Source organism: Enhydra lutris, unplaced genomic scaffold, assembly GCF_002288905.1.
Source record: "Enhydra lutris kenyoni isolate GAN:26980312 unplaced genomic scaffold, ASM228890v2 scaffoldscaffold8, whole genome shotgun sequence".
NCBI classification, from domain to species: Eukaryota; Metazoa; Chordata; class Mammalia; order Carnivora; family Mustelidae; genus Enhydra; species Enhydra lutris.
The window spans coordinates 4,504,626-4,519,737 of record NW_019154092.1 but is presented as its reverse complement, the minus strand read 5'-3'; the positions used below and the strand labels follow the sequence as shown (position 1 = coordinate 4,519,737).

The 15,112-nt window shown below is 43.4% G+C and overlaps 1 protein-coding gene across 3 annotated transcripts in view; it reads left to right on the top strand.

The window, feature by feature from the left end:
• The window catches only part of LOC111142742 (low density lipoprotein receptor class A domain containing 4), a 431,898-nt gene that overhangs the window by 156,195 nt on the left and 260,591 nt on the right, over positions 1-15,112 (top strand). For all 3 annotated transcript variants that reach the window (XM_022496037.1, XM_022496035.1, XM_022496036.1), the window contains exon 3: positions 6,170-6,640. In XM_022496037.1, the coding sequence (XP_022351745.1) occupies positions 6,601-6,640 (40 nt within the window). In that variant the 5' untranslated portion in view covers positions 6,170-6,600. The remainder of the gene's footprint in view (positions 1-6,169; positions 6,641-15,112) is intronic.

Genomic DNA, 15,112 nt, shown 5'->3' with positions numbered 1-15,112 from the left:
TCACACCTTCTGTGCACATTCTGATTCTGTGCCAAGCAGACCCTTCCTTGCCTTTTCTTTTCAGCGTGTTGGTAATGTGCTCTTAGGCCAATTTGGGCCTGGGAAAGTGGAAATCATCTCAGTATTCCTTGATCTTCATTATTGTTACAGGTGTCTGCTGCACCCCTTCTTAGCTTCTTCCTTTCAGCCAGTCTGTGTGTACGGGGGAACTTGGAGCTTGGTCCTAGACTGACACCTGGGTTTGTTCCCAGTGCTACCATCATCATTTCAGTCACTTTCAATGCATTCCCTCTCCTCCCTGAGTCTCAGTCTCCTCCATAAAATGTAGGGGTGGGGTAGATGACCTCTTATTGCTTCCTTTGTTCCTAAACAGTATGAGAAGGTAGTTACAAACTTACTGAATCACCAGGGACAGTTATCCTACTAATTTACCTGGGGGGATTCTTTTTTTTTTTTTTTAAAGATTTTATCCATTTATTTGACAGAGATCACAAGCAGGCAGAGAGGCAGGCAGAGAGAGAGAGAGAGAGGAGGAAGCAGGCTCCTTGACAGGCAGAGAGCCCAACGTGGGGCTCAATCCCAGGACCCTGAGATCATGACCCGAGCCGAAAGCAGAGGCTTTAACCCACTGAGCCACCCAGGCACCCCGTCCTGGGGGGATTCTTTCTCCGGTTCTGTTGGAGTAGAGCCTCAGACTATAGATCCTTCAGGATTTATCAAGTGTTGTATTTGCCAAAGTGACATTTTAAAGGATGTTCTGATAGAATGGCTTTTTTTTTCCTTCTGCACCGTGTGTGTGTATTTGTAATGAGTGTTTGGATTTTATACTTGTTTCCTAAAATGGTGGCCTTTCTGGAGCCTATGAAGCTCCCCGGGGCTAGGATGGGTTCATAGCTTTTATAACACAACCTCAAATTGTTTTATACCCCTGAATCATAGGTGGGTATTAAGGGGGGCACGTATTGCATGGAGCCCTGGGTGTGGTGAAGAAACAATAAATCTTGGAACACTGAAAAAATAAAGTTAAAAATAAAAAAGAAATGAAAAGTAGTGTGAAGGATCTACATCACCTCAGTTCAGCCTCCCCTGGGTCTAGGCAGCTTATTTCTGTGACTTGTTCTCAGACTTCGGTTTAGGTGCACATTTTCTGTGCTTGGTCCTTATGTTCTTTTCATACACATTGTGCTGTCTCCCTTGACTAGAGAGGGCCACAGGAGAATAATCGGGATCAAAAGGGACCTCAGGTTTCATGTTCTCACTTTACAAATGAGAAAGTGGGAGGCTGACAGGCTAAGGGACTTGACTGAGTCCTATATGTGGGCCCAGAACCAGGGGAAGGATGCCCAGTCTGGTGCTCTCTGCCCCATGGCTGTCTTGAGGGGAGGGGCCATGTTTTGTCCAAGGACATACTTTTTGGCTGTTAGGAAATGTTGAGACTCATGGGCACTTGCTGAGGTCCAGACTCTCTGTTCACAAGGTAGAGGAGCTCACGCGGAAAAGTGTGACACCTCTCTCCCAGGGTGACACCTGATTCAAACTCTGGTCGGAAGTAGATCCTCAGGTTTCTTCTCTCTTGCTGGAAGTCCATTATCACTTTAACATAAGTGAGCCAGCCAGTAGAGGAGATTTTTTTTCAGTAAGGAGTGCAGTACAAATTCTTAATGTGTTAATTTTTATGTTTTGATTTTGGGGGGGAAGGGGGTCAAGGTTAAGGCTGTCTCTTCATCTCTCAGTATTCCTTTTTCCCTAGGACCTCTTTGGTGGGTGGAGCAGTGACAGATCATCAGACACAGGCATGGGGCTTCAACTCCCTGAGTCCCTTGGCCTGGAGCCCGTTAGGCTGCTCAGTCTAGCCATCACCTAGGTAACCGACACTCAGCCAGTGAAGCAGTCTGTCCACAGTGAGAGGAAATAAAAAATGAAACTGCAGTGTTTATTCCTTATGTACTACACATTTTTTGAATGTTCCTAGATTTTTTTAAAAAAAGGTTGTGGTTTCACTTTGCTTCTGGGTTTTGGCCTTTGTGTCTAGTGTGTGACCCTAATGTTTCCTGAATTCCGTATGTCTATTTCTGCAGTGTAATTTTGTGAAAGCTGTGATCTGATGAATGCAGTTTTCATTCCCCAGTGATTCCTCGGAGACTGCATTTCGTGGAAGTTTTTATGAATAAGTGGTAAAGCAAACATATTCTACAACTTACTTGGTTAGGTTTTGTGGGTGTTCACTCTTTAAAAAGGGTCCCTTTCTGTGGGGATGTTTTTCCGTTTGGTGTGCTCTATTTCCTTAGTAACTGTTGCTCTGTTATGGGAGGGACTTAATGACATTTTTCAAGTGCAGTATTGAATTAATTTATTTTTTGGTTAGGCCTACCCATCTTCCTAGGATAAATAGAACGTGTGTGTGTGTGTGTGTGTGTGTGTGTGTGTGTGTGTGTGTGTGTGTGTAGAAGACAGAAGGATGTTAGCCTGCTTGCTATAGTGAGGGCTCTTGAATGTGTGGCTCAGGATTATTCTGTGAAGGCTCTCTCTCTTTACTCTTTCTTCATTTTCTCCCCCTTCATTTCCCTGATTTGAATATTGTTCAGTTTAAGACATTTCAGTTTAGGGAATTTGGGTTTACCATGGAGGTTTACCTTATGTGCAGAGGTAACCTGGGAAGAACAGTTGATGGAAGGGGCAGTAGACACAGGCGTTAGTCCTGACTCTACTGCACCGTAGTTTTTAGCGTGGAGTTATCTAACCTCTCTGGGGTCAGAGTTTTCTCTCTGTAGTTTGAAAGGATTTAAAGCAGTGTCCTGGGTGCCTGGGTGGCTCAGTTGGTTAAGCGACTGCCTTCGGCTCAGGTCATGATCCTGGAGTCCCAGGATCGAGTCCCACATTGGGCTCCCTGCTTAGCAGGGAGTCTGCTTCTTTCCCTGACCCTCTGCCCTCTCATGCTCTCTCTCTCACTCTCTCCCTCTCAAGTAAATAAATAAAATCTAAATAAAATACAATAAAATAAAGCAGTGTCCTTTAACGGCCTCTACTGGATAGGCTGTTCTGTGAAGTGTGAGTGCATTAGGAATTAGTGCTGGTAATCACTGTCTCACCTTGACCAGTGGTGGTAGGAAGAGCCCTTCCAGTTCACAGGTTCAGAGCCAGCACTGGAGAGTAGCCTCTCAGCCAGGAAATGCTGCCTTCAGTTCACTGCTTGGGGTGGGTTTGTCTTGGAAGTGTTTGCTGAGCACCTCTGTGTGTACCCCTCTGAACACTGATGGCCTTCAGCCACTCTTCCATTCATTCGGCAGACACAGGCATCAGGCATGTCCTGGCTGCTGAGGGGTAATGGACAGTCAGCCAGTCACTGTCCTTGTCCTCATGGCACTTACAGTCCAGCAGGAGAGATGGGGGCTAAGAGATCAGGAGCCCTGCATGCAGCCATGACCATGGCAAGTGCCGGGAAGCTGGGTGGCCAGACTCTGAAGTTAGTCTAGGGGACGATCAAGGGAGCCTCTCTGATGAGGGTCATTTGAGCTGAGATTGGAAGGTGAGTAGAATCATGAGCAAGAGCCCTAGGAGAGGGTTAGATGGGAAGAGTGGATGAGGTACCATTTGTTCTGTTCTCTGCCTTGTTGCTGATTCTTGGTTGGTTATCAAGCTGTGGAAGCAGATGTGCTTTTCCTTTGCTACTTCTGGGTCCTAATCATCCACCTCTGTGCCCTACCCTGTTGGGTCATCTGACTCCTACTGAGTGTCGCTGGGTTCCTGGCCCTGTCTTGGATGTCCCCTACTGAACAGAATAGTCTCCAGGTCCTGGGTACCCTCCCCTCTTTCTTGTATATTTGTAGAAAGGGTATCTGTGTTGTCAGTGGCTATTAAGAAAACATTTTATGGCAGTTACAGTTAAATTTTTATTTAAAAATTGCATATATTGGAGCCTGAGTGTTTGCAGGAATACAAAAGTCATTCATTAGTAAGATAATACAGTTGTGTCTGTCTGGTCTTTATTGGGAGCCACACACATCATGCCGTAAAAATCTATGCCAATACTATGCCTGGGACCCCCCCAGTGAGCTGTTACGTACCTGTCACCATACTTCTCTTTTCGAAGAACTAAAGTTAAGAATTGGTGAGTGTGATAGATATGGTAAAAGAAAGAAAAGAAAAAAAATGTGTTTGTTCTATTTCTGTCCACATTTGCCTTAGTCTTTCCCATAGCCATTTAAAGTGTGATATAGGATAATTTGATTTTTTTTTTTTTTTTTTTTTTTTTTTTAAGTAATGTAGCAGTACTAAGTGGGTGGCTCAGTTGGTTAAATGCCTGCCTTCAGCTCATGTCATGATCCCAGGATCCTGGGATCAAGTTCAGCATTGGGCTCCTTGATCAGCAGGGAGCCTGCTTCTCCTTCTGTGTGCCATTCCCCTTGCTTGTGCTCTCTCTTTCTTCTTGGACAAATAAATAAATAAGATCTTAAAAAATACAAAGTGAGGTAACCATACCTTTTTCAATGAAACAAAATAAAATAAACAGAGAGCCCAGAGTAAAGCAACAACACACACCTTTTCACACTTCAGATCGTCTCTGAGTTTAGAAACAGAGAACAAATAAAGTCTAGCATTTCTGTGCATTGAAAGCACCATAGCAAAGGGCAAAGAAAATCAAGGTGTTGTAGAGCAAGGGGGTTTTTTTTTTTTAAAGATTTTTTTATTTATTCATTTGACAGATAGAGATCACAAGTAGGTAGAGAGACAGGCAGAGAGAGAGGAGGAAGCAGGCTCCCCGCTGAGCAGAGAGCCTGATGCGGGGCTCCATCCCAGGACCCTGGGATCATGACCTGAGCCGAAGGCAGAGGCTTTAACCCACTGAGTCACCCAGGCGCCCTGGGTTTTGTTTTTTTTATGGCAATTTCATTTCCTAAAATTGAAAGGTATCATACATGTGATTAGGTTTACTTTAGAAGTTAGTGTAGGACTTTAGGAGGCTGATAGTGTGTGTGTTGGTCATTTTATGTGGAATGTTTCAATTCAGAGAAAAAATGTTTTGTTGCATTTTCAAGCACTTCAAAACCATTATTTGCATAAATGATTTTTTAAATTAAAATAAGTTTTTTACCTATTCTTTAAGTTTATGTACTCATGGTATGCTACACCTTATTAACTGTGATACTATAGGTACATGAGGGCAATACAATTGAATTTCTTAATATAATTATAGTGCTTCATTAACACATAAGGTCTTCCTTATAGTTAGTCTGTATTAGTGATATTTTCCTTTATTACTTTATATTTACAACAAGAAGCCTTAACGGAGTATTCTTTTCTGTTAGGTGTTGTTTTCTTAAATTATTTTTTTTTCCTCTAGTTTGATGGTGAAAAATAGGAATGAAGGTTATATATTCGAAAGAGTGATGTAAATTGATTAGAGTGAAGTGATGATAATGGAAAAAAAGTTTTCTTTACTCTAGTACTGGAGATTCCTATTCAGGTTCTCTTTTAAAATGTCTCATCCTTTGGGCTTCTAACATTCATGTTATTAGTGTTGCTTCTTATATAATAAAACAACACTGAAATATCTGGAAAGTATTTTGTAAAGTGCTGTTATTGTTATGTAATATGTAATGTAAATTTTCAGATTAAATTTCCTTTTCCTTTTTACTCTTTAAAATATTGATACAGGCCTTTGTCTTCCCCCTTGAGAGTCATTTTTTAAAGTCTTTTTTTTGTTTGTTTTGTTTTTAAATTATTTGACACAGAGACAGCACAAACAGGGAGAGCACCTCAGGAACAAGCTTGGGAAATGGGTTTCTTCTTCAGGGTAGCTATGAACTATGTGACTGGGGGAATTTGATAACATTTGAATGTTATGTCACCTTTATAGCCATTTTTAGCGAAGCTTAGAGCAGAGAATGCTGTCTTCTGCTGTCTTTTTTCTAGAGTGCAAGTAAAAGCTACCTCTGTTCCCTGCCACCTTCACAGACACTCAGAAAAAGATGTTGTACCTGCTTCCTACTGAGAGCTCCCCCAGTGCCATAGCATGGCCATGATCACTACTCTGGGTGGCGTTTTCTCTCTCTCTCTCTCTCTCTCTCTCTCTCTCTTTTTTTTTTTTTTTTTTAAATCTTTATGGGTCTACTAAATTGAATACTCCTGCAAGTCATCAGGAAAGTGATCTCTTTCTTTTTAATTTCAGCAAGGGGAGAGGCGAAGCACAGAGAGCAGCAGATCAGACCATACTGAGCTCCCTTAGAGCGGCTGAGACCCGTGGAGGATGCTGGCTGCCAAGTGGCTGAGGAGGGCCTCACTGTAAGGTGGGAAAGCAGGTCTCAGCGGGACAGCTTCCTCTGCTCCTGGGCTCACCATGGCCTTCACTCTGGCTGGACGGCTGACGTGACTGTGTGCCCCAAGTGTGCACGTTTGCTGGACTGGGTGCTGTCCTAGGTACTGCCCGCTCTCAGGGTCTGGGAGCAGGGCAGGTGGGCATCAGATGCTACCAAAAGCCGGACGGGGCAGAGCGATGGACTCCGACAAGCCAAGATGGAAGTGACCTGAGGCCTCGCCCAGGCAGTTTCCTCTTGCCAGGATAGCTTAAGAGTTGGAGCACAGGCTTGTCTGGGGAGCAGTATGCAGGAAGCTGATTTTCAGGCCACAAATGCTTTCACAGGTGAGAATCCTTCACACTTAAAACTTTGTTTCAATTCTGAGTTGGGAGGTAATAAAATACCAAACATCCCTATGAAATGAGCGTGCATTTGCCTTTATGAACTCAAGGCCATACGGAGCGAAGGGGCTCAGGCTGCCATGGTAACTGATTTTGACAAAATAATAGTATGTTTTTCTGCTCTCTAAATAGGAATTTGAAAAAGGATTTGACATTTTATGATTCTGCTTTCCTCGAGTAATGTGGTGCACACAATATCCCGCGAGTCATTGTTCTCTAAAGGAAATGTCACTTGCAGAGTAAGGCAGGGGGCTGTGTTTTTCTTCACAGAACCAGGAAGAGTGAGGGAATAAAGTTATTAATGATGAGTAACTTCTCCCTCCCCATCTTTAGCTTTCCTTGTCTTATGTATTCATGTGCAAATGATGGTGGGGAGGCGGTTCTGCTGAACTGGCCTCCTGGCTGGGGTTCTTCTCATATAAGTGAGCTCATGGGGAATCCCCAGGTCACTCTTTGACGTTGCTTTGTCCCCTGGCTTCCAGTAGTTACGTTTTGCAGGGAATCACTTTGGCTGATGCCCCAAAGCCATGGCCCGAAACACAGGGCCTTTTGAATTTGGGTCCTTGTTTCTTATCCTATTCACTTCATATCCCAGTGAGGCACTTAATCATTCTGGGCCTCTGGCTCCTTATTTATAAAATGGGATCTGTGAAGTTGAAGAAACTCATGGAATCCAGAAGAAACATTTCAACATAGAAAGAGGTTTTTGTGTTTGTTTTTGTTTGTTTTTTAAAGGAAAGATGGTAGGATTATCATGAAAATTTGGGCTGAGGGCCACACAGACTTGGATTGGACTCCGCCTTCTTCTCTGACTAGAGCTCTGCTCTTGGACAGTCAGTCAGCTCCTTTATGTTTCACTTTGCCTATTTGTCAGTGAAGATGGTCATGTTCAGCTCTCAGTGGTGCTGCTCTTAGGAAAAAAGAGACTACCTGTATGAGATGCTGAATATGGAGTTTAATGCTTTCCAGGCTTTGGTCAGTATCTGCATCCGTAACATGGGAGCCCTTGTCCTGGGGGCTGTACTGGGGAAGGTCCTCTTAGGGTGGTCACAGCCCTTTGAAAATGAATGAAACAGTATTTAAATGTAGATTCAGAGGAGCACACATATTTGAGTGCTTTAGAACAATCTTCAGACTTCCAGCCTGGCTGACTAGAAACCCTGCCCTCTTGTCTCCCTTAATGGGGACACTTCAGCTCTTTCAGTCACGTGAGCTGCTCCTTCACAGAATGTCCCTTCCACTCTTCTGTGTGGACGGGTAGCACACAGGACCATGACATGAAGCACCTCTGTGAAGTGGCCAGGCCCTTCAAGCTCTTCTTCCCCACTCCCTGGAAGACGGCTGGGGAGGAAAGGCACCCAGGAGGTGCATGGAAAGAAGCTCTTAAGGCAATTCTGAGAGGAAGCGGGAACAGAAAGAACTGGAGTAAGAGCTCATGGTTCCCATGGTTCAACACGTAGACTGGCCTAGTCCCCACGCTTCCTGGCTGTGTCACTGCCGACGCGGGAGGTGAGAAGCTCCTGTAGTTGTTGCCTCCTCCTGCCTGGCTCCTGAGACTCCTGCCTTATTGCAGTCAGCCCTTTAGAGGGGCCTGATCAGGGAGTGGGGGGGGGTGACAGTAGTGCTCCACTGGATTCTAGACACAGTCTCTCCTGAGACGGGCCTTGGTCTGCCATGGTTTACCCTTGATGCGGTTTTGTCTGGTCCCCACCACTTATTGGGTTGCTCTGCCCACCCCTGTCAAGATCACAGGCTGGCTTATGCCTGGGACCTTGAGGCAGTTGACTCTGAATAACGGAAAACCCTGGGTTCTGCCTGCAGAACTCACAGTAGTTAGGACAGCGTCTGAAATGTGAAGGCCCAAGAAAATGGCAGCTGTAATTACGACTGTTACTGCCCTGGTTGTGGGCTATGCACAGGACCCTGGTCACATCCTCCCAATTTGCTCTTAGCCACCCTCTCAAGACTCCTCCCCAGCTCATATTTCCTTAACTTCTTTTAACTTAGAGTTTACCCAGGGACTCTGTTTCCTTACAAATTTGGCCTCCTCCTAGTTGCATCAGCCTACCTGAATAATAATCTTATTGGTAGCAGTAGTAAAATAATACCCATGGCCAGTGTTTTAGAGAACCTACCCTGTGCTTTATCTGCGTTAACTCGTCTTCAGTACAACTCCAAGGTGCTATTAGTGTGCCAGTGTTATGGGTGCAGGGACACACTCAACAAAGCCAGCAGTTACACTAAGCTGTCAGCCTTTCCGAATCTTCCAGCACTGTGTGTGCAACCTCAGCCACACATGGGGGTCCCCTAGGGAGGCTTACCGCTGCCTGGGTCTCCCGTCAGAGGTTGGGATTTAATTAGCCTCTGCGTCACCTGGCCCCGCTAAACCAGAACTTGGATCCTAAGACAATGCCCAAGCACCCGGTGCATATGAAAGCCTGACAAGCTGCGAGAGCCACCACTGTCCAAGGAGTGGTGTTTAGAGGAGAAGGGTGGGCTGGGAGAGTCTGTAATTGAAAAAAGGGACTGATGGGTCCCACTTACTCAGCAGAAGTGATTGAATTCTTTTTTTATTTTATTTTTTTAAGATTTTATTTATTTGGGGGGGGGGTAAGTAAGTGGGCAGGAGAGGGAGTGAGAATCTGAAGTGACTCCATGCTGAGCCCAGAGCCCAGCATGGGACTCCATCCCACAACAGCGAGATCATGACCTGAGCTGAAACCAACAGTTGGATGCTGAACTGACTGAACCATCTAGGTGCCCTGAATCTATGTGTTCTTAAGTAAGCTGTCAATTATTGAATATTTGTTGTAAGAGTTGGGCCCACATGTACCTGTAGGACAATGGCTTTAGTTTTCCAGTGTCTCTAGGGAAATAACCAGTGGTAGAATAAAGGAGATGTATGTACTTTTAGCCCTCTCTGGAAGTGGGTCCCTGTGGACTAGGCTCATCATTGTTTATTCTTTGCCTGTGCTTCTCATCTTCCTTTCCCCACATAGTTGGTCAAAGTTATTTAGGATGTAGAATGAAAGGGACGATCTTCTGTCCCTGCCCAAGGAGTAGGGTAAAGCTGTGGAGGTGAGTAGGAGGTAAGTAGGAGGCTGGTGCCTACCCCTTTAGTTGGTTTGCTGTTCTTAAATGCTTCTTGATTTTAATCTTTTCTTATCACCTGTTTATTTATTTATTTATTTATTTATGAAAGAGAGAGGGAGAGTGAGCGAGAACATGTGGGGGAAGGGGCAGAGGGAGAAGCAGACTCCCCGCCAAGTAGAGAGCCCGGTGCAGGACTCAATCCCAGGACCCTGGGATCATGACCTGAGCTGAAGGGCAGACACTTTTAACCCACTGAGCCACGCAGGAGCTCAACTTTGGTCTTTTCTTATCCCAGGACAACTAAAGGTGCTAATGTCTTAGTTTCTGGAATCAAAGATGCACTGATTTTGTGGATTCTCTAGGCCAGTGGAAAAGAGTCTTGCCTTAGATATTTAGAATGGTGAAGGGGTTAAGGCATTTTTCCTTGGCTTTGAATCTCGTTTTAGAGCATGACAAAAGTCACTATATAGTTAACCATACCTCCATTTAAAAAGATTTGTCAGTTTATGTTTTATGTTTAAATACTCTTGCTGATGGTATTAGCCTCTGTGACCTAGGGGGCTCAGGATTCCTATTAAAGAAGGGCTTAGGGGCTGCAGTCTGGCTGTGAGGGAAGCCTAGGAGACAGTGCGAAGCTGTGTTTGCATGGCAAGCCCACTGCTTGTTTTGGAGTATGTGCAATTATTGTGATGACTGGTGGGAGCTTGGAAGCCACTTCCTTACCATGCCAGTGCTCATTTGCCTATGTTTTTCAGAGTCCCCTCTTACGTCTTATTTCATGTGTGAATGTAGGTGTGCACACATGGATACATATTACAAATCCATCCTCCTAATTTTGATTTTCTTTCCTGCATACAGGAATTTATATATTGTTTTAAATTTTCTCAGCACACAGAATTTGTGTGTGTGTGTGTTTTTAAAAGATTTTATTTATTTAATGGGGATAGAGAGAGAGAGAGAGAGAGAGCACACAAGCAGGGGGAGTGTCAGAGGTAGAGGGAGAAATAGGCTCTTTGCTGAGCTGGGGGCCCAATGCGGGGCTCAGTCTCAGGACTCTGGGATCACGACCTGAGCTGAAGGCAGACGCTCAGCCAACTGAGCCACCAGGTGCCCCTAAGCACATGTAATTTAGAAATGATTTTAATCATTTAGATACTATTTTATAACAAAAAACCCCTTAATTTTCTCTTTTACAAGTACTACCTGTTCATTATACACAAATCTGGAAAGCACAGAAAAACTGCAATTAGAAAAGTAATTACCCATATATACAGTCTTGCCATATGAAGCTTTCCATTGTTAACATCTGGCTTATGTCCTTTCAATCTTTCCTTTCCTGCATAAATTTCTTCCTGTAGAACTGTTCATAATATGTATTCCGTTTTATCACCTGATCACTCCCTTTTAACATTACATTATGAGTATTTTTAAAAAAAGATTTTATTAATTAATTCATTCATTCATGGAGCATGCAGAAGTGGGGGGAGGGGCAGAGGGAGAGGAAGAGAATCCCAAAGAGAACCCTCCCCCGGCCCCCGCTGAGCACGGAACCTGACTTGGGGCTCAACTTCACAACCCTGAGATCATGGCCTAAGCTGAAATCAAGTGTTGGACACTCAGCCAACTAAGCCATCCAGGCGCCCTAATATTTTCTTTATAAATAGTTTTAAACTTGCTGCATAGTATTCTTTTATGTATGTGTACCTGAATTTTTAAATTGTGCCCTTATTAGACATTGCAGCTTTTGACAGCTTTTGTCCTTACAGACAGTGCTTTGACGAACACCATTGTGCAAAAGCTCTCCTATGGTTTGGGCCCTTTTCTTAGGTTAAGTTCCCAGAATCAGAATTATGGAGTCCAAAGTTGTGAACCTTATTAAGCTTTATGATTGAATTTTCAAAGGGATTGATTGTCCCTAGCTTCTAAGACTGTGCTGAGCTCAGTTTTTTCCTGGTCGCTGTTCATAGTTGCTGTGGCCAGTCCCTGCCATTCAGCTGAGATGAAGTGACCTGCCTGCACTGCCCGGTGTCATGAGATCAGTGCATGTTTATGGAGCTCTCCAGAGCATGACGCTACAAGGCTACCTGAGTGCCACGAGCTAGGACAACGATGCTGATAGCTCATTTGGACTAGTGAAATCTCAAGCGTCCTGGATTCGGTGTTTTTGTTCTTTTGGGCAGTCTTTCTGCCAGGCTTTAGTTCATGGAAGCAATAATGTAGATGGACAGACTCCAGCAAGATCAGATTCTTATTAAAAACACCCCCTGCCCCCAGTGCATCTGGGCAGAGAGAAATGGGACTCCTTCCAGACTGGGCCAGTCAGCTTTCTGATGAAGCATCCTAGTAGTGATGGAGATTTCATCTGAGGTTTACTGTACTCTCTGATGACTGGGAGAGCATCCAGCCTGGGTTATCACTACTATATCCTAAAGAAGACGCTGGTTTCAGATTTCTGCCTCTTTCCCACCCTCAATGCCACCCTTAACTACTGTTTTGTATAACTAAGTGTCTTAGGCTTTTGGAATCATTTCTTTCTGGGTTAGAAGAGACCTATATCCTTGGTTGTCTAAATAAGTGAACCAAATTCCTCTAGAATTTACATCTTTCTTGTGAAAAGAATAATCAGACCTAGGTGTTAAATACAGTAAAGTTATTTCGAGAAGGAGAAATAAAGGAGAAGGACGAAAGTTGATTTAATAGTCTTCAGGTGTCTGAAAGAGTGCTCTTGTATGGATTTCGGTGACTGGGTTTTCTTAACCACTAATGACCAAAAAGGAAGAATCACTTAAATTGAATCGTCAGGATGCTTACTTTCCCCCATGGAATTCTTTCACACTAGATAGAGTGCTGGGACTCTGTGGCTTTACCTGGAGGCTTGACCAGAGGACTCTGAACAGCCCTGAAGGACCCTGACCCGACTTACAACTTATTACTGACCCCTTTGAGGTTGTGCCCATGTGCTGACCATGGCTGACCTTAGTCCACACTTTCCAGACCTGCCTGGAGGATGCTTGTTTTAGGAGAGTTGTTCTACGATTAGAGGGGTGGTGGGGGGGGGGTTGGATTCATGGCCAAATTCTGGAAGAAGAAATTAAATTGATTTCTTAACTATAGAACTTTTCATGGCCAAATTCTGGAAGAACAAATTAAATTGGTTTCTTAACTATAGAGCTTTTCAAAGTCTTTCACATGAGACTTGCATTTTGAAGGTCCCAGATGGGCAGAGTATGGGCAACCTTTCCCAAATGACAAGACCTCCAGGGCTTTTTAAGAAAGGAAAACAGAGGACAGCACATGCTGCCGGTCTGTGGTGTTGCCCTCCTTCTAGCAGTAGTTCAGGTGTCGCTGTCCTCTGGTGCTAGTGAAGCAACCCCCTATTGGGGCAGCTTTTATTGAGTCCATGTTTACAGAACTCTTGCTGGACACATGCAAAGTGCTGCAGATGAAAAAAAGGAAATGAGGCAGTCTGCTTCCTGCCTCCATTCTCCCCCTTTTCTAGTTCTGCCAGTATTCTTTAAAGTGCAGCTTTAATGATACCTTCTCTTGCCCCCAAACTTTTCATGGCTCCTTCTCGCTTCCTAAAAAGAGTCTAGGATCCTCAGCCTATAGTTCAAAGTTCCCTGGTGTTTTCTTCCTTTATTCTCTTGCTGCGACTGAAGTTCTGGATAAACTGGACCACCTTTTTTTTCTTTTTTTTACATTTTTAAATATATCAATCCTTTACTCATGTTTTTTCATCTCCCTTAGACTTTTATCCTTCTATCATTTTTCTCTGACCTCAGGGTCTGTATTAGTTCCATGAGATCTTTGGTGACGTGCACCGGAGAAGCCCAGACGATCTTCCTACTTGGAATTTAATAGATGTAGAAATGATTGATAATAATAGATTTTTGTAAAATCTTGCATGCTCTGGCTTGAGGGAAGTTAGATTTATTAAGAGAGCATTCAGAACATATTATGAGTATGTGCTTGGTTTTTACATTGAGCTATTTAGCTTGGCATCTGGTCCTCAGTTACAAACCTAACCCTTATTTAATAACATTATTTCTATGTGTAAATAATGCACAATTTAAGGTGTTTTGTTTAATAAGTCCTGAAAGTATCTCCATTTTCCTCCCTCTAAACTATTCTGCACTGTTTCTAGAATTTTCCTACTGTGATAGATGTGATCATCTTTTTTAGAGGCATTATGGTAGCCTAATGTCTGAGGAGTATATATATCATTTTAAATAAGGACAAGTAACAATTTCAGTGTTGCTGGAAATTGTATTTATTTTAAGGTTATTTAAATATGTGTAATAAAATATAGTTATGAACTCCTCATTTTGATAGCTTTTAAATAGCTATAACATCAAAACAAGTATTACAGGAATTATAAAGTCAAAATGGGGCCCCTGGGTGGCTCAGTGGGTTGAGGCCTCTGCCTTCGGCTCGGGTCATGGTCTCGGGGTCCTGGGATCGAGCCCCACATTGGGCTCTCTGCTGGGTGGGAAGCCTGCTTCCTCCTCTCTCTCTGCCTGCCTCTCTGCCTACTTGTGATCTCTGTCTATCAAATAAATAAATAAAATCTTTAAGAAAAACATTCAAATTACTATTTAATCTGACATATATTTTTATTTTGCTGAAGCCTTCCATTTCCTAGCTTTTTAAATTTTTGAGCAGAGCATCCTAAAGGGTGATTCGAAGTGATGGTGGTTACTCTTTGCTGGCTTTTAGTATAAACACACAAAAGTCAAGGCTGGTTTGAATCTTGGTTATAAGGAATCAGCACTGGTTTAAGTTGAATTCCTTGTTCTTGAATATCTGAGGTCAAAAATGACTTACAAATCTCATTAGGTTCTTTGAAAAATGTTGGCTTTTGTCCACGATACCTCTGAAACTTGGATGTTTATGTTATCCTTGAAAGGAGTGGTTTAGCTCTGCGGAAATCAAAGACTTTGGCAGAAAGCGGGTGAGTGCTTCGACATATGACCTCTTGAATTTCTTTCTTGGGTCCTAGATTCCTGTTGTATTGGTGTACAGAGGTTTTAGAATCCTTTGTTTGGACTACCTTGAGCTTAACCTTGCAGGATGAACTCAGAGGCCAGAGAAGGCATGATTTCCAGGGAGAAGCAGCCAGTCTTGGGTAGTACTTTCCTCCAAATTCCTGTTCAGTGGATGTTGATGAGTTAGCTAAACATTCTGGGCCATACATTTTACAACACCAAAATGGAGGTTATAAGAACTACTCAGTAGGATTTTATAAAGATTAAATGAAGTAACTAACATATGTGAAGTATCAAATAAGCCTAGCAGATAGTTGGTGCTCAGTTAATGGTTTTC